Raw genomic sequence first — 24,331 nt, 5'->3', positions numbered from 1 at the left:
AAACACTACTATTCAATATTGTTTGCTGTAAACAAACCCATAGTTATACTCACTAGAACAAGGCACGCACGCAACTTAACATATTTAAGCTTAATGCTCGCAAACTAAGGTTTATTCTGCAAGAAACCCGCACTGAGAGTCCCCCTGCCCTACGGGTCAGGGCCCAGTTAACGACATTGCGAAAGGCGTTTCCAGGGAGCTTGAGGACAGAGCCATGGAAGAGTCTTTGTACCAATGACTTTTGGAGGGAGAAAGTGATTTACACAACAAATACATAATGCACTTACTACAAAAACGGGGTATTAAACTTGTACACTTCTAGTGGATTTAAAGAAACTGCCTAAAGATTAGTAGGATGTGCCAACCAGTCATTCTAGGAAAAGATTTTTTTCACAGTATTATGTAGTAAAAGGTCAAACTATAATGAGTTTTTAGTACCATAAAAAGCAAGTTTCAGAAACTACAAAACAAACGCTTATTCAGCACAAAAAGATTCAGTAAATTCTTCACCAAAAATATTTCATGTTACATTTCTGAACAACACAAAGGAGTGTTCTTTAGTGCTTTTTTTCACTACAAGGTACCCAAAGGCGGACAGAGCATTACTGTAGTGTTTCCACCCTGCAAAACACCAAACACAACGCACCAGTGGAGGCAGCAGGAGCTCAGCGATCCCTTCCTGATCTTGACAAGTGCAAACAGATTCTCCCTGCTATGCCGAACGCTATGGGACGAAGGGCCAAAGCAAAGGAAGATAGAACCACAAGTCGATTTTTCACAAATCTTCATGCTAAGGGGGGATCATGGCAGCCACGCGGCAAGACCTTCTGGCAGCGCATCGATCACGGCATCGAGGGCAGCAACTTGCTGGGACTGGGGCGCCCCGAGACCTGCAGGAGGGAGCTCCCTGCACCGCAACCTTCGCTCTGCCTCGATTCAGCTCTCGCCTCTCACTTTGCAGAGGAGTTTTACAGCAAAGACGTGTCCAGAGCCCGTAAGCACGAGGGCGACAAGGGAACAAGTTTCCTGGGTTTTGTTCTCAGCCGAACACATGGACCCCGCGCGGATTGGGGCGACACCAAACACCCCGCGAAGCGCCCAGCACCCCGGGCTGGATCCCCGCGTTTATACCAGATCCGCTACTTCCCCCCTGCCCGGAACCACCGATTGTCCCAAGAGCCACCCCCCGCCCCGCAATACCCTCAGGGAAGAGCCTATGGAAAACGGAACACGAGGAGAAACCCCCTCATCCCCCCCAATATCCTCAGGGAAGAGCCTATGGAAAACGGAACGCGAGGGGAGACACCCTCAGGAGCGCGGGAGGGGGCACCCCCCGCCAGAGACCCCACGCACGTAGCACCTGCTCACCAGCCCCCGCAGCCTCCGCGCCCCACACGGCCTCGCTCGCAGCCTCCGCTCCCGCGCACGAAGCCTCGCGCCGCGTCCCCCCCACGAGCGCGGCCCGGTGCCCCGCACCTTCCGAGAGCTCCAGCTCCAGCTCGGCCAACTGCTCGCGGACCTCGCGGGGCAGCGACGAGACCGCCGCGGGCGCCGGCTCGGCCATGGCGGGCGCGCGGGAGGGACGGCGGGGCAAGCCCGGCCGCCGACTCGGCTGCGGCTCCGGCTTCAGCGCCGGCGGCTCCGGATCGCGGGCGCAGCAGGAGCGGCCGCCACCTCCGCCATGCTGCGCTCCAGCGCCGCCGTCATGTGACGGGGCGGCCCTGGCGCCGCTCCGCCTCCGTGCGCCGCCCTGGCCCACGGCACCGCCCGCCCCGCTTCCTCGCGCGCTGTGCCGGGCGCCCCCCGCCGGCCGCGCAGATGGGGCGGCCGCTCTCCCTCAGCCGCCGCGGAGGCGCTGGCGGGCGGCAGGAGGGCTCCATCGCCTTCACCGGAGCGGCGCGGGGGGGGAACGGGGCGGAAAACGCGGGAGCCCGGAGCGCGGGCCTCGCGCGGGGGCGGCCGTGCGCGCCCTTCCCGCGCGTCGCCTCAGGCCAGGCGGCCGCGCGCGCCCTTCCCACCCTCGCTGAGGCGAGGCCGCGCGCCCTGCCCGCCCCCGCCACGGCCACAGACGCACAGGAAAAGGGGGGGGGGGGGGTTAAGCGTTTTTTTTTTTTTTTTTTCCTTCTTTCTTCTTTTAAATGAGCTTTATTTTTTTTTTCTATCTGTTATTTCAGTTTCCCATAGCACCTTGGCAATGTCAAAAACAAATACAAATACATGTTTCTTTTTTTTTTTCTCCTCTTTTAACATTTAAAGCATGAACCTACTTTACACAATTTTTTGGACAGTTTTTTGACAACAGGAATATACCAGAACAGACAAAAGTAGAGAAGCTAGATAGGTGGCTGAGGTTTTTTTTTTTTTTTTTTTTTTTTTTTTTTTTTTCCCCCCTCTCCTTTCCCTGAAGCCCGACCACTTTGAAGAGAGATCATAAATGCCAAGGGGAAGCTGGATTCATGGGGGAGGAACAAGATGTCAATATATTATCTGAAGATTTTGTGTTCTATAAAAATTAGAACCAAAAAAAAAAAAAAACACACCTTTTATGCGCAGGCTGTTTACAGTTGAAGTTGCATTGTTTTTGGAAACGGTATCCATAACTGAAGCTCCATAAAAATAAAATTTTAAGGTGGTTACAGGTTAGTTTGCAGGTGGATTTTTTTTCCAGAAATAAGTTGATTTAACTCCATTTCAAGTCCTCCCAAATGTACATTAAGAGACTCAATTAACCTCTTGAAGTGCCTATGCTAAAGGCACATAAGAGAAGAGCCAACTAAAATACTACAACAAACCAAAATTATGTACCATCCTAAAGGAAGCTCAGACTATAAGTAATATATACACACAAAGAAGAGCATGATAAAATCATTCAGATTAATGGCAACAATCTTATGTTTCAGAAGGAAATACTAAAATTAGAAACAAAAATTCTATTGCATATCTGTAGTAATCAAGGATTTACAAAAAAACTCATCAGAAGCAATTTCCCCCCGAAGTGCATTTCTGTTGCATCGTCTGTAATACAATGGCGCATTTTACAAATTTAAAATATCATCTGTACATACCAGATATTTTTTCCCCAGGTGAACATTCACTTGGGTAACAGTAAAAATAGCGGACATTTTCAAGACAACTAAACTGATATTGACAAAGTAGTAAGGCCATAGCTATGTAACTACAGTAAAGCATTGATTAAGTCACTTATTTGCTACCGATCTGCCACAGTATCATCTTTCTCTCTTGGTTAATAGGGTGGGTTACTTTTTATTTTTAAATCTACTGCTAAAACTGCACCATCATACTGTGCCAGGCTAACTTAAGAAAAAGAAAGCAGGAATGTAAGATACTACAAAAACTAGTAACTTTAGAAAAGAAAGCATTTTTGCACTTTAATTTTACTATCACATGCAGATGATTACTCTTTTCACTCCTGAGCAGAAGTGCAGGAGAGTTGCCCGATCTTTTCCATGCACGATAATTCGGAAAAGAACTTAACTGGGGAAGTTTACTTCTGCAGCTAACAAAAGTCACTACTTCTGAAAACAAGTCACAGTTCATGAAACCGAAACTGAACTTACGGTATTTAATATCAGCAGAGTAGGATAAAAATTCTGTTTACGTCACGTGGTGAGCTACCAGAAAGGAACCGAGAACTGGTGTTTCTCACTTCCGCTGCGCCCTGAGCATCTTGGCAGGACAGGGGACAGTTTCACACCTCTGCTAAGAACGACACAACTCATCTGAATCCTGAGCTGCACCAGCACTCAACCTGGCTCCCAAGGGATCATTTTGTCCCTTTTTTCCCGGGTCCATCAAACCTGGCAGACCGAAATGCGACAGTTTGCCTGAGTCCGTTAGGGGGATGAGAAAGTAGCAGCTAGTCAGTCCAAGTTATGTGATTGCCATGCAATACGAGTACTGCAGGAGAACTTGCACACAAAACTATGGTTTTCACAGCCTTTATATTTACTTGGTTGTTCCCCCCGACACACACACACACACACACACACACACACAAAAAAAAAAAAAAAAAAAAAAACAAACAGAGGAAACAAAAGAAAAACTCAGTATAAATTGCAGTGGGGGGAGGAGGAGGAAAGGGAATGCTGTTAAATCCTTGCAGGCAAGTATTAAATAAATAATTATGAGTGCCCTAATCTGATAAAAGTTTGAATATGCTAGAAAAAGCCAACAGGTTTACAGATTTATTTGCATACACTGTACAAGAGCCGTAATCTGCTGCTGCACACCCAGGACATACAAAAGCATCCTTTCCACAGTCAAGTTTTTCCAATCACCTTAACAAGAAAGATTGAGATGTAGTATATTTTTTTTTCCTCCCCAACATCTAATAAATGGAACAGGCTACATTTCACAATGATTAGAAATCCAATTCAAATGCTAATCTTTCAGCACTACAAGGTTACTCTACGCACTGCACTGGGAGCAGAGGTCGCACGGGTGACGTACACCAGCCTCCCTGCGGAGGCCAGAGCCCGACATCCACGCACACCTCGTCCCGACGGCTCCTCCCGACCAGCCGCCATCTAAGGCGGCTATTGGCATTCCAATGCTCATTCAACTTTGCAATGACAGTGCACATCTATCCTAAAATATTTGTGACTATTGTACATAACAGACTTTTTTCCAGTTTGATTGCAGTAATTGCTTATAGACTTTAAAATGATTTAAAATTAACTTTGAAATCGCTGCATTTCAGAGCTTTAACACTTAAATATTTTAAAACTTCTCTATTATGCCATCAAATGTAGCATTATCCAAATAAATGGAGAAGGGGTTGGTAAGCATTCCTAACCTATAGATGTGATCAATGATTTTTACTAAATTTAAAAAAATCCCAAACCCAGTACAGGTAGTTTAAAAGTGAATAATGATTTTATATATATATATATATATGTGTGTGTGTATATTTTAACATGCGCAGAAATGAAAGGTTAACTGCATAAATATATTATATTGTGTTATGAATCAAATCAAAGCAATTGCCAAGCTGAATAATAAGTTAGAGAAATGACAACTCTGGCTTTATATATATATTTATAAAAATAGATATGAGTGTTCTCAAAGCAGTTGATAAAGAATGCCTACTGAGTAAGAAGTCGCCAAGGGTTATCTGGCTAAGAAATCAGAAGATGAAAGTTTTCACAGTTATTTTAACTGGCACTTACATTCGTTCTAATGGCAACACTAGCATATATTACTAAGATGTTTACGGTATATATCACAATTGAGTTTTCCAGTGTTCACAACTTACGACTTTAAATTGTACACTTGCTATTCACTAAATAAAAATAAAAATAAAAAAAATAGTAGGTATGATTCTTACTGCTGGAAGCTACTTTTCCCTAACATTTTATACAGAACTTCGAACCCTGGCATGCTGATTTTGGCAGATTAATGCATTTTATTTTCCTATTTCGGTCATTACAGTAATCACCTTGTAAACTTAACCACTTCTTCACAATAGTGTTGCAAATTTAGTCAGCATAAAGCTAGGAAAGATGCTACCTTCCAGTAGCTTCTCTGAACACAAGGGTTTTTCGTTTAGCTCTTCACTTTTAGTTTCACTTTGAACACTTGAAAGATAAAGAAGTCAGTCGCTACTACTTGAGCTGTAGACAGCGAGTTCCCAGCATGTATAAACCCCGATTTCTCCTATACAGCATCCAATATCCTACTCCAGAACACACGGGTCACTATATGGAAACCTGGCCACATCTCCAAATCGCTAAACTGTTCCAAAAGAGACATCGGTTGAACACTTGGGGAGAAGGGGCCCGAGCTGCGCTCAGAGCGCCCACCTGCAAGGCCGAATTCCCTGTCTGGAACAGAAAGTTCTGGTTCTTCCCATGCAGAGCTAACACGATGTGTAGCCATCCATCAATCCTCTACCAGGCCTGCCTCTGGAAAACATACCAAGATAAATGCACAAAAGTCTGTAATAAAGAGACTAGAGAAAGTAACAAGCAATAATAATAATTAAAAAAAAAAAACACTAAAAAGTTGCCCTCAAAAGAAGGCGGGGAAAGGGCAAATGGACAGATCTGGCATGCTCCCTTCCACCTCCTTCCAACTGTATCTAGAGACATTTTCTGCTGTCCATGTGCTCTGATTTGCAATCCAGTCTCCTGTAAATATTGTAGTTTAAAAGCTTGCTGAATGAGTCTGTAAGCTCAAGAGACTATACTTCAATCTGGAAACACAGAGTTTATTACAGTAGTACATTCAGTTTTATCATCAGTGACTAAATCATGACAGTATCTGGCTGCACTCATTCAACTAACACGCTGGCCAAACACCTCAGCTGCAGATGTGCTCTGCAATGCAAGGCCATTCATGGCAGACATCATCCTACAAGCCAAATGTTAAATAGGTTAAAAAAGTTCTAATTTTACAGAAATGCTTATTTTTCAAAAATAATATTCTCTTAGCCTCTTCCTCCCACATTGAGGGGCATGTTAATTTGTCAATTCTTATTTTTTCACCTTGTCAAAATGCTAGCTTTAAAACCCCAAAACTGATTTCAAGCAGGAAACCCTCTGCAAATTAAAAACAAAAATACAAAAATTATAATCTCTATATTTATAGTGATTGGAATCCTCCAGCATTTGTGAAATCACTTTTAGAGATGAATTTTGGGACCCTCCACTTCTCCCTACAGGCCACACTTCGGTTCAGTATTCCCCTTCATGAATACTTCTCTCTCACAGTCTCCTTTGCTGCTCATTAGTCCACAGCTCAAATTAAATAGAGAATATTTGCCTGGACCCGCGTTACTTTGGTGACCGGGGTGGCACGTACTGCTCCTTGCCGACACGTCGAGGTGCTCCCTGAGGCGAAGATCTGCGTCCAAACTGGCGCCTCTGTTCCCTGATTTTCCCAGCAGCTCCCCTGGGAGGCCCATTGCCCCGGAACCCAGAGTAATCCTTCATCCGACCTTCCACCTTGTCTTGAGCCTTTTCGGAAGTCTTCTCTGCAGCCTTTTCGGGGGTACCATTTTCTTCATTTTTGGCAGGGGAAACTACGTTGGTGCGAAGCTCCCTAAGAGGCTGAACAGGAACTGGAGGAGGCTCCTTTGGGGGCTTCTGGCAGACTTCAGCATAGCTGAGCTTACGTGGCTCCTTTGGGATCAAGGGTAGAAGAACAAAGTTTACACAGCAGCCTGACCACTGCCTCCTGCCTGGCTATCCTAGGCTCAGCGTTAAGGTGCAGTGAACTAGCAGACCACAGCTACAGTGGAGTGCACGAGCAAGCCGGCTCCCGAACCAACAAGGGGTCCCGGGTGCTACACGAGCAAGATGAAGGAACACCTGTCCACGTTCCCCACCCAGCTCCCCACTCTGCACCGTACCTGCATCAGCACAGCGGGTGCTGCGCTCGCATTAGTAGAGGATGAAGTGGCATTTGTCCTCGGCAGCTTTGCAGTGCTCACCGGACAGGCAGACACCGCTGGCGAAGAGTGGCTCAGGACATCTTTCTGAGCAGATACTTCTTCGGGCTTGCTATCTGGCTGAACTGTGCTGTTGAATCCAGAACAATTTAACATTAGAATGTACAAATACGAAAATTACGTTCGAGAAGGTATTTTTTCTCTTTGAGGACACAGCTAGAGGTTTCGCAAAGTAGGACAGTTTGGCTGTTATGACTGTGACTTCCATCTGGTGGCCTCTAGAGAGGCTGTCTGCCACAACCAGAGAAGGAAGATGAAGTATTGTGACTAGCTTGCAGAATACCACCTAGAACCATTGCAGGAACGTGCAGAAGCAAGTCTGAATACTCTTATTTCAAGCAAGCTGCGTACCTTAACACCACGGCTTCAGTGTGACTCGGTGAACTCGTGCTTGCGACAGGCTGCTGGGCAGGGCTGGGCATCTGTTCTTCCTGAGCAGGGGCTGGAGAGCTGGACAGCAAATCTTTGCTTTCCTGTACAAAAAGCGTAAGTTGCAAAACATGGGAAGATGGCAATGGTTAATTTAAGCACATGCCAGTTCAAGACATTTGGACTTGCAACATTCTGGGCACAGCAACATTCTGGGCATAGCTCTAACATACATAGATGTTTTAAGCAGGGAAGGAGAGACAGACAGACAACACATGCATATTATTTGCATGCATGAAAGAAGAATAAATACCTTTTCTTTGCAGATGCCTTTAACAATGTCAGACATCCTGCTCTCCAGGACAGGCTCTCCTGGTGTTTTTGCTGTGCTGCCAGGCAAGGGTGGGAAATTTGATGCTAGCAAGTCAAACTTTGGTGTCTGAGTCTTTGTTTCTGCTGAAGGCTGAGGCCTCTAGAGAAAGAAAAGGCCTGTTAAGAGGGCTGTATCCTCCAGCATTCAAAGCACCCAGTGTCAGGAAATTTCCTAGAAACACCAAACCTCCCCAGTTTGATCAGAGGACTTGTGTGTGTCATTCCCTGAGTAAACACAAAGCCAACACGCTGCAGCTGGTGTCAGCCGCAGCAACATTTTTCTGGAAATGACCGGTCTAAAACTACTTAGGAATTGTGAATTATGAGATCTTCTATTCATTCTTATCTGCAGTTACTACAGATATTGTTAAGATAGTCAACATTTAGTTACCTTAAAAACCTAACTATGGACAAAGAAGCAATCTGTTTTACAAACAGGCACAAGCTTCCACCCCCTGGCATGTGAAACAAGCCTGCGCATTTCATGTGAATCGCTGCAATAAGGGAAGCAGAACTTACTAAAATACGATCATCTTCCCGTCTCCTCCGACCTCTGAAAACATTCCTCCTTTAAAGAGAAAAAAGGGCAGTAAGTGCATTCATCTAGCTCAAGTACACACTCTACTGCACAGAGGGGAGCCTGGGGCAGGGAATTCTCAGCAGCCAATTGATGTTTCTCAAGCTACAGTTATGGGATGTTCTCTGTTTTCAAGGGGTTCGAAGCTCCTACAATCCTGAAAAACAGCCAATATGGGAAACTGAATCACTCTTCCCTTGAAGGAGCTACCCTAAAGCACTGTATCTAAGCAAGTGGATAAACTTTAATATAATAGACTTCGCTGTTTATGGCAATATACATTCCAGGTTTACTTCACTGGCTGTTTTAATTCTGGCTGCAAGTCAGTCCTTTTAAAACAAAAGTTACTGTCTGTTACTGAAAGGTCTTGGTAGTACAACTAATAGATGCGTAGGGGAACAGGAAGCACACATGCTCCTAGTAGAGCCAAATATTTATCTGTTTACTTAAATGGTAGTTTTCTCTTGTTCATTTTTTCTTGTTCATTTCATAGCTTAGAACTGTCCCTCCAGAGTTTGTTTGCTAACAGTGCTACTCCACTGAGGTTGAAGGTGGAGTAGGAGAATGTTTAAGGCCATTATTTAAAATCATAGTATAGATGTGAAGAGCGTACTTGATACATTTTTCTTTTGTAACCTAAATTTTCCCCTTTATCAATTAAAGACATTGAAGTCACACGTCTGTATAGTAAGTCCATGACCCTACTGACAGTGGCTTTTAAGGGAAAATACAACCGTGTTACAATCTTTGTGTGTATTATCTTCTGTATAACATTTACAAGGTTGGACTAGATGATCTCTAGAGGTCCCTTCCAACCTTAATGATTCTCTCTGATTCTCTCCGATTTGTTTATAGAAACAGGCATCATGTCGGCGGCTGACATTCCTTGGCTCGTACAAGCCACGTCGGCCTGCGGCACTGCTATTTCACAGCACACCCTGCTCCTCACCTGCCCCTGCCAATGCCATAATCTCCATTCTGTTCCATCTGCGCCATAGGAGAGTCCTTCTGGGAATAGCCTTGATCTTGGTGCCCTGTCAACGTGCTGTTATGCCGCTCCATAACAAAATTCCTTGAGCTGCTTCTGTTCAGTGGTCCTTCCGCCATGGCCACGGTGCTGGCCGCGGTCGGCCCCTCCGCCGCGTGCTCCGAGCTGTTGGACGGTCGGAAGTGAGGCTTCACGCTGCAGGAGGCACAGCGAGAGGCTTTAGAAACACACTGCCAAACTCTGCCACCAACTACAGCTAGTTCGTAGATGACGAGAAAAGAGGAGATCAGCAAGTACTGGAACTCCGTCCTCAGAGAAGGGTAATTTCTTACATACGTTTGTCAATTGTCAAAAGCAAAACAAACAAATGTTCTTCCTGACCTTCATCTACTCCTTTCATTCTAGCTCTCTTGCAACCCCCCACCCACAAGTGTGGCCATTACAAGAAAATATTGAGACTACAAATACTGAGACTGACAAATATTGAGTGACAAAATATTGAGACTGACAAATACTAAAGGAAAAAAAAAGGGGGGGCGGGGGCAGGAATTAGCTGGAATCCCAGGAAGGATCCTGCAGCTGTCTAGGCCATGAGGTGCCTGAAAGTGTCCTGGAGAACTGACAATCACCCGAGGAACAGGCTGAACTGGAACAAGAAGCCAGAACCAGACAAGGACAGAAGCGGCTGGAGAGAGCAGGGCAGATGGGGCTGGGATGGCCGAGAGCCGCGAGCGCCAGGATCTTCACCTTGTGTTTCCGTGATCAGACGCCCGTAGTGTTGACTTTGCAGTCTGCAGCACCCCAGACTCTTTACCCAGTTATTGATTATTCAGCATCAAAGCTGTATTTTCTTTGAACCGAGATGCAGCTACACATCAGTGGCTCTGCGAGATAAGGCTCTGGTCTCAAACACAGAACTACCCAGAGAACCCTCTGCCCCACCACAGCATGGAAAAGCAGCAGGGAGGAAAGCCAGTTTTCCACAGGGGCATTTGGATGCCTCACTCAGGCTACTTCCACAACTCACTGTCTTTCCAACTTGGCACCAATTAGTTTCAGCAGATGAGGCAAGCATCTCAAACTAGGATCTTCATGCGATCAGAGGACAGAACTTTGCATGTTTGCAGTAAGTTACTGCAGGAGTGTTTTAATACAACGTGATCAAGGAGCGAGTTCTCCCACTGCCAAACTACGATACCTGTCTGGGAACAGAACTCACGTTGCTCTGATCTGCTGCAGAATGAATGCTGTCGATTCTAAAATGACTAGCAGAAAGGTAGTTTCCTTCCAGCTTCCACCCATTAACTTGTTCCCCCCCACTGGGCCAGGGAAATTAAAGTTGAGAGGAAAACACAGGAGAATTAATGAACGACAACAATTTATCGTTTGCCCACACGGGGCTGCTGAATCAGAAAAGCAATAATTGATCTGGTCCTAACAGCACAAGACCCTTCGCTTTGCTCTGCCGTTCTCCCAGAGGATTTTAAATCAGCTCCATGACTCTGACAGACTTCTCCATAGCCTTGCACTTGACGGCCAGAAGCTTTTGAGCCTTTTATATGCAACAAAAAAGTGGAAAAAGTTTCACCTGAAGTTACAGTCCAGTTTTGAGTATTCGTATGCACTTGCTCCGTCAAACGGATTTTCAGTTATCTTTTAAATGAGTGGACTGAAAAATACCAGTTTAACCAACGGCAGCACTGAGGATCTCCGTCACAAGACACAGTCTTCCATTCCCACAAGCATGTTGCAACAAATGAGGACAAAATAAACACGACCAGCTCAAACAAATGTTTGTTTTTACAGACCAAAAAGCCCAGTATTTAACTAGTGGCTGCCTGTGTGACAAAATAAATTGAGTTTAATGGGCCACAGGACAAAGCGGCAGCATCTCCTCTGGGAAAGAATCTTCTGCAGTTCAAGGGGAGATGTGTTGAACAAAGACTAATTCATATTTTACAGCTTCAAAAAGCATTAGGAAGCACATTTCAGACCCAGTGACGTTTTCCATTAGCAGCAAGCACGGGAGAGAGGAGATTAGGCAACCAAAAGGGAAAAGATGCGCAAGTCATTATTCAGCCCTCAGATCTCATAATCTTACCCGTCATTGAGAAGGCCACAATCTCAGCCTGGGCAGAAGAGCAAAGCAGAAAAGAGAAGGAAAAAGAAGGAAGAAAGCAGAGAGAAGAAAACAGAACGTGAGAGAGCAGAAAGAAGGAAAAGCAAAGTGCAGGCTGCCCAGGCAACCGACTGCTGGACCAGTTCTCTCTAAGCGCGATACTTGATCATCACTGGGCCAAACCTGCACGTCTGCACCTCACTATTACCTTTGCAGGCTCCCTTTTGGGAAGAAATCCTGGTGGAGCATAATTAATGCCTGCTTCCAGATTCGGAAGCTCTATTAATGCAAAAGCAGAGCTTTGTACTAGCACGAAGGCTGAGCAAGCTTGGCAGTAAAGGGAACACAACCCAGGTGGAGTAGCAGAGCCGGTACACACGTGGCCCTGAAGCTGTAACTCTAAAATGACTGAAGCTTTGCAAATTAAAGTCTTAAAATAATCAGGAAGAGTTTTTAAAGCTTAAAGTTATCAGGCAGAATGTGATCTACAAGCAGGGAATGAATGTATGGGCATTTCGAGATGTCAGTCTTCAGGTAAATACAATTCCCGCACAGTTTCATATCTACGCTTCTCCAGCACGATCCATATGACACTCACAAAACTCTTTGAGCACAACTTAAGGCATTTTTTTTTTTTTTTTTAGAAGGCCTTAGCTGGGTGCTGCACAACTCTAAGTGGCTCCATTGCCTGGTGTTCTGGGCCCATCTGCACCACCGCTGAAGCAGTGCAGACCCACCTTTTGCCATCAGCTGCATCACAAAAACACTGCCAGTACTGGCAGGTGTCAACTGACTTCTCAAACAGGATAAAAAGCTGTTCCTATGCTATCAGCCCACATGCCGGATACAGTAAAAGAACTTGCAAATGAAACAATTTCCACCCACACACACAGATTACTACCCCATTATATTTCCAGAGCACTGTTTCAGCAAATATAGAGCTGGTTCCTCCTCTCCAATGTCTATATCGGAGCCGAGTCCTTACAGTTATCTGGAAAGATGGCAATACAGCAAATAAATCTCAGCGACAGACTCAGCATCAAGCAGTTCAGCACACAGAAGCCAGGGCATGCAACTCCCCGCTGTACAAACTGACCGGCTCTCACAAAACTGCTCACACAACAGGAGAAGCTTAAGTTGGTTTTGCAGCAGTTTACAACCCATAGAACAAACCATTAGAAGTACTACCTTAAGAGGGGGTTATTGATGTGTCTGCAGAAATTGCTCCACGGGTTTTAGAGGAGATACCTTTGCTCTCTCCAGCACATATGTCCATCATTTTGGGATCTCAAACTGCCAACTTCATTTTTTTTAATTGAGTTGAAAAATGCCATGTGTATTTGATAAACAAAGCGAGTAACCTAGCCCCATTACAAGCCACTGCACTTCAGAAGCACGAGGAGCACTTAAGGATCTGAATACTGTAAATTCTCAGAGAGCAAAGCAACTGACAGAACTATCTTACCGATTTCTATGGAATGGGCGACCTATACTCAAAGAAGCAGCATTTGTTTTATATGATCCTGGTGTATTAAAGCCATTCATAAATCCACCGTTAGGAAAGGGGGCCTGCAACAGACAGAACAGTCTCAATGGCTGAGCTAAAAAAAAGAAATGTTTGCAGTTATACGCGATCAGCTTCAGCAGTTATCATCCAGCCTCTTTTACTTTTACACTGGGCTACCACATCCAATAAATTGCAATCTCACTAGTTAAAAAAGGGCCCCCACAGGTTAACAATCTGCAAATCTACTTTAGTCTTAGAGTCCTCTGATTCCAGAAAAAGCTACAAAGCTCTTCCAGTAACATGAGTTACTAGATTATGGATAAATGGAGTTTCACACCAAAATTCCTTGAGATAAACCGCAGCCAGTGGCGAGCCACATGGCTCCTCTGAGAGTCTTGCATTAGGTCCGTCACATCAACTGAAGGGAAGTTCAGCTCAGCAGCACAGAAGCGGAGGGATCTGACTAGAAAATCTGTGCATCCTGCAGCCAAAACACCCGTCAACACATGGTTTTGTTATCCAAATTATTATTTGTGCTTAGGGCTGGCTGTCAACCTGTGCTCTCAGGCCTGAGCCCTAGTCAGCAGTTTCAGACCCTCCCTCATTCCCTGTCAGTGGCTGTTACTCACCAGGGGGGTTTCGAAGTAAGGTGCAGGGCTTGGAGACCACGTCTGAGGCACGATGCTGTAAATAGAGTACTGCTGAGGACTATATACAGGCTGCATAAAGAGTGGTGAGGCAAACTGTGCTTGCGTTTGGACTGGCTGAGTATAGACACTAGAATCCACTACCCGGTAGCCATTCTTAGCAAAAAATGTGTTGATGGCTTTTATCCTTGCCTGCAAGAGACAAAAATGGGATCAAATGCAGCATGTGGGAGAAGAGAAGCAGAACTTCTGATTTTTGTTGCCTACTGAAATTATAACAAAAGGGGTGAGGTAGTAGGTTAACTACTGCTTACAAATAGAAATTGTTATAAAAAAATCATTCTGGATGATAGTCAAAATATGCTAAAGGGAAGGATTAGCATGCTGTCTTAGCTGGAGAATCTCTCATGTTCTCAGAATAAATGCTGTCTAAAGCAGCAACTGTCTAGGCTCCAATTTCAACAATTTACAAAGAAAATGACAGATTTAAATCTGCAGCAGATGCTGTTCACTTGACTAATTGTCATCTCCCACAACAAGGCTGCTAATGCCTTACTATTTTTTTCCAAAAATTCACCATGTTATTCAAATAAGAATGTTTTATTCTGAAATCTCTCACCATATAAAACAGTCTTACCATTACTGGCTTGCCCTGAAAGGTTTTCACTTCTTCCCTTAAGTATTTAAATGCCTGTGTATACAAAACAAACATTAGAACACGCTGATAAAAGTAATACTTAAAGGACATTATGTGACTTAACATCAAATCCTAGCCATGCGCTTCCCTGTTAGGGGCTAGCTAAACTCACTAACCCCTCAAAATTCTGTATATTTGATGTCAGTCCCTCACATACCCAGGGGCTGGGTGCTGTAGTTTCATTATTATTCTCAGAGAGCGCTGAGGAACTGCAACCCTCAGCTTTTCTTCTATATCGACAACAATATGCCAATAACATCTTAAAATTCCCAAGGGGGATCAGCAAATAAACGAGCTTGTTGGCTGTAGGCAGCAGGCACACAGCCGCCCCGCACAGGGAAAGTGTTCGCGGGACCGGGACATCATTCCAAGGCGAGAGCAGCCTTACCTGTTGCGCGTCTGTATCCGACTGGAATGTAACGTACCAGTTGTTGTTGTGAGCAAACTCACAGCTTATCACTTTGGGGCAGTTTTCATTTTTAAACAGAGCCTTCACCTCCTGAGGGAGACAAAACTCTGTTGTTATGGGGACCTAGGCCAAGCTCTAAGATGGGAGTTGAGCACTAAACTCTTAGATCAGGAGTCATCCATAGAGGAGTAACCAAGGAATACTACCCAGCCAAGATAACCTGATAGCTCTGCAATAGAGAAGAGCTTAAAAAGGGGACAAATCAGCTGCTCAGCATTTGCATTAAAAGCACTAGTTAAAAATGCCATTTGACAAACACCCTGTGTTACAATGTTAAAAAACAAAGAACTAAACTGTTCTGTGAGTCAAATGTCAGTAGGAATTTCATTATCTTCCCTTCTCTGAGCATAATGAGCTCAGCTCACACTGGGTCACAATGAATGAGAAATGTTTAATAATGTCTGTAGCTGCCAAAACAACCGTCTGACTTCAAGTAAAGTTACTGCTGTGACAAAAATTCAGTCTGAATTCCAAGTCATGCCCTGGACTGATTTTATTTTTGGATCTGAAAAGAAACCAGTTCAAGCACCCTTCCAGAAAAGCCTTTGTAACTCAAGTTTCTATGGAGAAAAAAAAAAAAAAAAACAACTTACGTAAACACATTTTAATATATTAGTAAAAGAATGGAAAGGGGACAAGTTTTTGGTCTAGCTTTTTTTGGTGATAAATCATGGCAGGAAAAACTTCCTTGGTGCTTTATAAGAAATACCAGAGTTGAATTCAATTAAATACTAGTCAACCTTTAAAGCAACACAGGTTTCAGTTTCAGGTAGAGCCCTTTTTTACCTCTACAGGTGTCGTTTCAGGGATTTCACGAAGAATAATAATACATCGTTTGTGGTTTGGTCTGACTTTCTCCCCTCTCTCATCCACTTGTACCATAGGAGAAGCTGAAATTAAAATACAAAGTGTGGCTTAATAGTGGACACTGGATACTGTAGAAGCTCTCAGCAGTACTAGATTCCTCATATCCAAATTGTAAGAGAACTTCCTCAAACTGCCACACAACATGGATTTCTTAAATTCAGAGCAAAAGGACTGTTACCAGTTTCCTTCTGCTAAGTCTTTGGTATATTTTAGTTACATGTCTGAAGCTGCCTCTATCCACAGTTCAGGTATTCAAAAAACTCAATCCCAAATTAAATTCAGTCTAGAACAGCCATGTTACACAAGTATCATCTGGAGAAACAGGTTCCCTTCACCATTTTCTTGGAACAATATGTCATAACCAGCTAAGACATCAACACGTTTCTCTAAAGCAAGCAAGAGGCGTTTGTTCTGCCAATAGAGACATCAAACACCCGGACTTACATCTCAAAACTTCAAGAATGAGATCCATATCCGTTGTCAGCTTCTTAATACCTTCCATGTTGGCAATTGTCCATATTGGAACAAACTGATCACTATCCATCTGAGACATCAGATAGAGATCCTTTGAGAGATTCTCCCTAGAAATATATCAACACAGCCTTTTAGCCAGCCCTGCACATCAGGAATGGAACTCTGACAACAAAACAAGAACTACAGCCTTCAATAGATAGAGATTTGCTGGTAATACCCAGCTAAATTATCCCAGCATCCTATAACTGCGAAACATAGAAGTTAAACTGAATTTTTATTAAAGGACAAGACTGAGACCATTGATACCACCACAACGTTCCTGTAACGTTTCAGTGAAACTTGCTTTATATCCCAACCAACCCCCTTCCACAGCTAACTTTATAAAAGAAAATGCAAACACAGCACATATAGAGCCAAAAATGAAATATCCATCAACATGTTTAATAAAGGTTTTATATGCAGCTGAATTAACTGTACTGTACCGTGAGAAGCAGAATTCAAGCTGTTTTTTCAAACATTCTCTAATGTCTTCTGCGGACACAGCAGAGCTGCCTTCACCTAAAAGTTATCACATTTACAAAATACCATCAGGTCTCAGCTGCACACTGAGAACACAATGCAAGGAGTTTCATCATGCAACATAAGTGTGAATCCTTCTGGATAAAGAGGGGGGAAAGGTAATTGGGACATTCTTAAACAGCACCACATTGTGCATCCCAGGTCACACTGATCCTGCCAAAGCGATTCAGACCCCACTTTTTTTTTTTACTTGCCCAGGTGCCACGGCTGGTTTAGGTCCTCTTAAGCAGGCACTGACTGGAAAATCTCAAGCTTCTACTAAGAATTTACAAGTGATACCTTAACGTGGAAAACATTTACTAAACTAAGAGCCAGGGGTTGTTTTCTGCACGAGCCAGGCCACAAGCACATACACTGCTTGTTCTTTCACTTCCCTAGGTGAGCAGAGAGATACACAACAGGCCAGCTAGGTTAATTACTAACTACACTAACAGCTCATATCTGCACACGTGTGTTTGCTACATTAAGCAGTTTCAAGACCTGTCCAGAAAGAACAGTATCAGTCGCTTCTATCTTGAGGAAGACATTGGACTCTGCTAACCTACTGTACAAACTGTGCTTAAACATCTCAAGATCTCCTCCCCCCGTAACAGCATTAAAATTCAAATTAGAAGTTAAATTGTAGAGCAGGAGTGGAATTCTACTTTCAGGATTTTAATACACAACAATGTATAAACTACAGGTGGAAAAGTATAAACAACCTAAAGCGACCACAGCAGGGTTTGCCGATAGGAAACATTTAAACACTACAGAAAAGGAGCCTCCTGCTCTGCTCACACAGCTGGGTTAGCGCTCTCCAAATGCCTGGGCTTTACAAGCAATCTTCTCTGGATTAGAAAACATGTGGACTTTAAAATGTCTAGAGACGGACAGAGAGCAGCCAGAAAGGACAAATTAACTGCATGAGACTTCAGAGAATCACAGGAGTTGACAGTGTTACTTCACATGAATCCTCACCAGAAACTTCATAGATTTGGTAGCCAAGGTCTTCAGTCGCTAGGACCATTCCATTTGCAGAAGCCTCATCAACCACTGTGCCATTTCTTGTAGCTTCACAAGACGGAGAATACATCACTTCATATTGCTTGCAGCTATCCTCCGAAATCTCTAGGTTACCTGGCAAAAAACATACTATCAACAGAAAGAATACTAGAAGCTCCAGAATAATTTTCATTTGAGAAGTTATCAACTTTAAAAGAATAAGTGCAATAATTGAAAAGTTAACACTTTCAATGTCTACTTTGTATTGGGTTGCACTTTCTACCTATTTTCAGAAAGATCTTCTGGCTTGCACTAGAGTCTTATCAAAAAGGGTGGGTAAATAATAGAGTTGTGAAATTGTAAGACCACATAACACAGCAGAGGATCTAACAACATGCTTACCACCCAATATTTAAAATACTGAATTCAGTTTCCTAAAAAACAAAGCACTTATATAGCTTATATCACTAAAACACTTATTCAACATATTACATGATCCTTGTTTATACAAGGACTCAGGAGCATCAAGTGATTGTTATAAAAGCACACTTGAATTATGCTGAAATTGGCCAATCTCTTGTTCAAGACACTTGAGTCTCCAGCAACAGCTGCTTAGAATAGAAACAAATAAAATTTCAGTTTAATCCCACAGTCAGGAAAGATTATTCAGAATCAAATTTGCTCCACTAGATCTTTTCCACGCTAATGACTAACCACAAAAATGGTACTTTTAGAAGTGAGACTGCTCAAGCACTTACTATTACAGTATATATTGCTTGTAAAGCCATAAAATAGTTTGGAGAAACCTCCCTTAACTTCTCAAGCAGCACAACGTTGATGTGACTATTTCGTGTTGTTATGAAGAGACAAACGAGCTTCTTGCCCAGTGCACGAGTTCGGCTCTGTTTCTCCTGACTTATCAGGAACTTCTCACACAGCCACACAAGCAGAGCCCTCCCTCGATTCCTAACTTGGCCTAAAGCTCTTCCAGGGAATCTTCTGCTTCCTACTTTGACAGACCCCCACTCTGCTTCAAGTATCCTCAGCTCTACAATTCACGTTGATTCTAAAATGAATCGAGATCTAAACCACTGGAAACTGTATTTAATTCTGGACAATGGGATTAACCACGTGGTAAGGACGGAAAATAGGGATTGAAAGTGAATACAGACTTAAAGCAGCTAGCTAAAAATGCTCTGCAATTTCTAGTCCAGCACAAATGCCATTGTGCAACAGCTCTCAGCAGCAGCTCAGCAATCTACCAGGCTTGGAGGTAGCCCTCAGAGATATAATTTTCCTGTTCACAGGGTCAAGATATACTAAAGTGCAGCAATGGTGAAAGACAATCATGAAGCCATTCCACACCTTTAGCAACCTGTTTCCCTCTTAGCGCGTTACTCAGTCATCATTGGGCCCTCTGAGCACTGCTGCTGCTGCTCCAGCATCCGCTCTGGATGCCTTGTTGAATTCCTAAACCAAAGCTCAGACATCTTATCTCTACAAACAATTACCTTTCTGTCTCCTCATTTGTCACATTCATTTATGCTCATGACTAGAGCAGCACTAATAACCTCAAGGAGGAGAGATGGCACCTCATGACTAGACTGAGTCTCATAGCAAATACTCTGTGCTAATTAGCAAGGACCCATGGGGCCAGCGCCTAGACACGGGCCGCGACGCCTCACCCTCGGCCAGAGGCCCTTGCACAGCCGCTGTCTCTTGCCACGAGTGCTCAGCGCCATTGGTTGCTGGCGCGGCCTCTCCACTCCCTTGGGGGACTTCTTGCCACACTTTTGCATTAGGGTTCAAGCCAGCACCTTTCGATGTTACCTGCTGAAGAGAACAGAACACCTCTATTAGAAGAGGAAAACCAAAAATGACTTAAAAGTCAGACAGACAAGACAGCTGAATTTAGCAATTTCCTATGCAATTATGCATCACAAGTTTCTAACCAACTATTAAGCACCAACATCATTTTTCATTGAATGAAACTGGAAAGTCCTTGGGGTTTTCCAAGTATTGAAGGTATTGGAGGTAGTTTCTACCTCCATCACAAGTGTTGCTTCCAGGCTCTTTTACTGACATCCAATAACATCAGAAGAAGCAACTAGGTAGGAAGAACTCTGACAGCCCATAAAGTTTAAGGTCTTGACTCTCAATCCTCCAATCCCTTTTCACCAAAAAGGGAACTTTTCCCTATTGAAGGCCTCTTCCTAGAAAGGAAGGTTACAAAAAGAAAAAAGCCATATCTCAGGGAAAGTAAGTTGATGAGTTACTGAATTTGATTAGTCATGACACCTACCTGAAGAAAATATCAATCCTGGATAAAACAGACACTTCTTTCACATCACTTGCTTAAATTTATATGGCAAAAGCCTCTAAACAGAGCTCAAAGCTCATCCAATTTGAGAAAAAAATGAAGTTTGGTATTCAGAGGCCAGCCTCCTCAAGTCTGAAATTAAGGAGTGGCTTAGTAGGCCCCAGACATAAAGCAGAAGGATAAGGAAGCAGTTGGAGTAGCTTTAGAGATAATTCCTTTGCCAAGGTCACACCTAGCTCCAAAGATATCTGCTACAAGGACAAGCCCAAATCCAGCCCCAAAAAGCTCCAAACACGGCAGAAGTTCAAGCCCATAACGAGAGGGCAGAACAGAGATGACCGTTTTGGCACAGGCCTCTTCGGGATGTAAAAATACAGCAGTCGAGCAGGCCACCTGCTCGGGAACTGGGAGCAAACATTCCATCTCCCAGAACAGCCCTCCCAGCACAGCAAGAAAGACAAGCTGCACATCCAGAGGATTCGCTGTTCCAGGAAAGCGACCAGGGCCTCTGTCACATGCGAGCGACCTCGAGAACAGCAGGTGACACTGCTCGTTCAAGAGCGCCCTGAATAGCAGACGGCCAGAAATTGCAGGTAAAGAGCGCTAAGAAACCAGCAGATTCCGGCTGATAGAGGTGAATGGGTCTATTAATACAATGGCTGCGCCCGAATTACAGTGGCAAGCTACTTCCTCTCTGCACCAGAAGCACCAGAGCAGCTGAAACAGCTCCACAAGCCCTGGCCCTGATGTCATTCAGCTTCTTAGCACACCCCAGAAGAATCCTGGGTTCTTGTAAGCTTTTTGAGGCCGCGTGCTCCACAGCCGGAGCGCAGCCAGCGTGCTCACGGGCCACCCTTCCAAGAGGGGCCAAAACACCCATTCCTGCTTATTTAGCTGCAGCGAACAGGCAGATGCGGGGTCCGTTTGATTGGCTGCAGAACAACCCTCCCCGCTGCTATCGGGAACGTTCGCAGCGAGGTTAAAGCTTTACAGGGATACAAAGGTTAGGAACACGCACAGGCATCCACGCGCTGACAAAGCGCTCCGTGCCGGCACCGCTTCCCTTCCCTTGCTTTCCACAGGCACAAAAGGAAGCTTCTCCTCCAGAAATTCCTTCAGAGCAACTCTGAAGCATCAGTCTCACCTCAAAAGGTCAAATCAACCCCTTTCTTGCCCCATAAGTCTAAATTACACCTAATAATCAATTAATCCCACAAAAAATGAACACATCCCGAGCCTGTTTAAGGCCTTCTGCAACAACCAGGTCTCCTCCAGACCCAATAGTAGCCAATAATAAAAACTACTTGGTGCTGCAAGGACCCCAGGTCATTCCCAGAACACAAACTAATCTCAGTGGTTACGAGAGAACCGTTTTCACCGAACACTGAATGCCTTTCACTAGACCACAGTGAAAGGGAGGCTGGGACGGGAGAGGCTTCCCGCCTCTGCGACACACCGAGTTTCTATGAAACCCCCGGGCTTCCTGGAAGGGAGCGAGCAGGGGCCGTTCCGACGCGGGGCCTGGCGCTCGCGGAGCCGCGCAGCCCGGCCAGACGGGCCCGCAGCGCGGCGGAGGCTCCGCGGCGCGGGCCGGGCCCGCCGCGAGCCTCGGGCCCGCGCAGGCCGCGCGCGGGCGGCGCCGCCGCCGTAACCTTCAGGCCGCGGCACGGCGGCTCCCGCCGAAGGTCACGGCCGCGCCTCCCCCCCCGCCGCCGCCGCCGGAACCTTCCAGAGCGTGGGACGCCCCTCCTCCCCCCCATGCGCCCCCCCGCCGCCGTTCCCGCCGCCGGCGGATGTGCTGTGTCAGCGCGGCCGCCCCGCCGCCGCCGCCGCGGGGCCGCACTCACCTCCACGAAGAGCAGCATCGCGCCGGGGCCGCCGCGCCCCACGCCGCGCGCCCCGCTGCCCGGCGGCGGCCGCGCCAGCGCCAGCGAGAAGGACACGCGGGCTCCGCCTCCGCCGCCGCCAGGGCCCGGCCCCGCCGCCTCTTCCGGGGCACCGCGAGCGCTTCCCGGGCCGCGCGGCCGCCGCTTCCGCCGGGGAGGGCGCGGGCCGGGGGGCGGTGCCGCGCGTGCGCTCTTGGAAGCGGTCGTTAGTGGCGGTTCTTGGCCGTTACCGACCGTTACCGGCCCTTAGCCACCGGCAAGGGCCCGTAGCCGCCTTTAACGGCCCTCAGCCGCCCTTAACGGCCCTTACTGGCCCCTAGCCACCTATAAGGGCCGTTAGCCGCCTTTAACAGCTGTTACCGGCCCTTAAGGGCCGTTGGCCGCTGTGGGCAGCCCCGAGCACAGCGGAGCACAGACGTCCCTGTCCGGCACTCGGGGACAGGGACGGGGACGGGGAGTTGCGTGCGCTCGCCCCCGGATGCCGCGCGTTCCCCCCGAGGCGGCGGCAGCGCTCCGCGGCTTCCCGCCCTGCCCGCGGCTGCCTCTGGGTGTCGGTGCGGAGCAGCCAGCGCGACAGAGCCCGCCGCGGCCCCGTGCTCATGCGCAGAGGCGGTTCCCGTGGCCTCTGCGCGTGGGCTCGGGGCCGCGGCGGGGAGCTGCGGGCTGTTCCAGCAGAGAAACGGCATAAACCCCCCCCATGTCCCGCCATAGCTTTTCGGCTAAACGTCCTAAAAAAAAACTGTTCATGCGCACAGGGCGACTCCATGGAGCCTGCGGGAAGCGGAATCGTGAACGCCTGGCACGGCACGCTTAGCATTAACGCAGAGCCACCAAGCGGGACAAGGGACCACGTCTCACCTGGCAGGACACTGTCACCTACTGCTCGCCCAACAAGGGAACCCTGACCCCGCTGGGCTACAGGGATGATCAGGGGCCTGGAGCATCTGCCCTATGAGGAGAGGCTGAGGGAGCTGGGCCTGTTCAGCCTGGAGCAGAGAAAGCTGAGAGGGGACCTGAGCAGTGTCTAGAAGTACCTCAAGGGAGGCAGTGAGGAGGATGGTGCTGGCCTCTTTACACTGGTGGCCACCGGCAGAACTAGAAGAAACACCCAGAAACTGAAGCACCAAAAGTTCCACAGGAACTTAAGGAAAAATTTCTTCACAGTGAGGGTGCCAGAGCCCTGGAACAGGCTGCCCAGAGAGATTGTGGAGTCTCCTTCTCCGGAGATCTTCAAACCCGCTTGGATGCAGCCCTGTGCCACGTGCTCCATCTGACCCTGCGTGTGCGGGGGTTGGACTAGGTGACCTCTAGAGGTCCCTTCCAACCTTCAGCATTCTGTGATTCTGTGATTACCGGCAATTATGGTCCAGCAAATGGGGGGCTGAGGTAGCTGCCAGCGCAGAACTCACGGTCCATCCAAGAGATGGGAAGCTGCCCCCCAAGCTCTGCTGTGAATTGATGGTCCAGCTTGCAGGTTCTGCAGGAACTTCACTGAGCAGTATCTCCTAGGCGTGCAGAAAGAAAAGCAAATTAGTGTGAAGGAATAAAGAACCTGGAGCAAAATGAATGGGGTCGCTGAGAGCGGTAGCTCAGAGCCTGATGTATTAGGACTTTATAAACAGACCTTGTTTCTGGCACCTGCGCTATGGAGTTTAGACCTGTTCCTCATTATTTCATCCACCAGATGAAAGACTTAGCACTTTTCATCTTTAAAGCACTTTGCAAACATTAACTCATTAATCCTTGTGCCCCCTGTGAAGCAGTTAAGAATTATCCATGTTTTACAGAGCTCTTTACCTCCAGAATCTGCTCATTAATTTTTAGTGCCCATTGCCTTATACTGAGATATCAAACCCATGGAAAAATGGTTGTGCTAAGCAGCTAGGAGCCTCTCTTCCAGCTGTGCTGAATCCCTGGATATGCCACAGGAGCTCAGGGCCTTTGGAACCAGGCCCTGACGTGCTGCAGATTGTTAGTGCTCAGACTGGATCGTTTTCCTGAAGCTGGT

The 24,331-nt window shown here is 46.2% G+C and overlaps 2 protein-coding genes across 3 annotated transcripts in view; both read right to left on the bottom strand.

Moving 5' to 3' along the window:
* Positions 1-1,566, bottom strand: part of DIP2B (DIP2 acetate--CoA ligase B (putative)) — a 54,191-nt gene extending 52,625 nt beyond the window's left edge. Inside the window, exon 1 of the mRNA XM_088520658.1 lies at positions 1,477-1,566. Within this exon, the coding sequence (XP_088376784.1) occupies positions 1,477-1,564 (88 nt within the window). The 5' untranslated portion in view covers positions 1,565-1,566. The remainder of the gene's footprint in view (positions 1-1,476) is intronic.
* A 3,487-nt stretch (positions 1,567-5,053) lies between these two features.
* LARP4 (La ribonucleoprotein 4) lies at positions 5,054-22,355 on the bottom strand. Of its 2 annotated transcripts, none has more exons than XM_088520656.1 (16): positions 22,285-22,355; positions 19,803-19,950; positions 18,094-18,252; positions 17,040-17,115; positions 16,528-16,664; positions 16,003-16,106; positions 15,136-15,246; positions 14,688-14,741; positions 14,033-14,242; positions 13,362-13,465; positions 9,739-9,972; positions 8,732-8,780; positions 8,154-8,312; positions 7,823-7,944; positions 7,373-7,541; positions 5,054-7,142 (listed from the first exon to the last, which is right to left on the bottom strand). In XM_088520656.1, the coding sequence occupies exons 1-16, from the start codon at positions 22,300-22,302 to the stop codon at positions 6,795-6,797; spliced, it is 2,202 nt and encodes a 733-aa protein (XP_088376782.1). In that variant the 5' UTR covers positions 22,303-22,355; the 3' UTR covers positions 5,054-6,794. The 2 variants fall into 2 exon arrangements, with proteins under 2 accessions (XP_088376782.1, XP_088376783.1); XM_088520657.1 differs by having other exon boundaries at positions 19,803-19,947; positions 22,285-22,317.
* Positions 22,356-24,331: the final 1,976 nt, after the last annotated feature.

The sequence above is a fragment of the Tinamus guttatus genome, unplaced genomic scaffold (genome assembly GCF_059628265.1).
Source record: "Tinamus guttatus ecotype Peru unplaced genomic scaffold, ASM5962826v1 Tinamus_guttatus_pri_ptg000096l, whole genome shotgun sequence".
In the NCBI taxonomy this organism is placed as follows: Eukaryota; Metazoa; Chordata; class Aves; order Tinamiformes; family Tinamidae; genus Tinamus; species Tinamus guttatus.
The sequence above is the reverse complement of the archived record's forward strand: the minus strand, read 5'-3'. Positions and strand labels throughout refer to the sequence as shown.

Coding starts and splice junctions, on each gene's coding strand:
- LARP4 (XM_088520656.1), bottom strand. Junction 13,466..14,032: donor CTTACTTCGAAACCCCCCTG/GTGAGTAACAGC, acceptor TGTCTGTTGCAG/GCCCCCTTTCCTAACGGTGG. Junction 7,542..7,822: donor ACTGAAGCCGTGGTGTTAAG/GTACGCAGCTTG, acceptor TGGATTCAACAG/CACAGTTCAGCCAGATAGCA.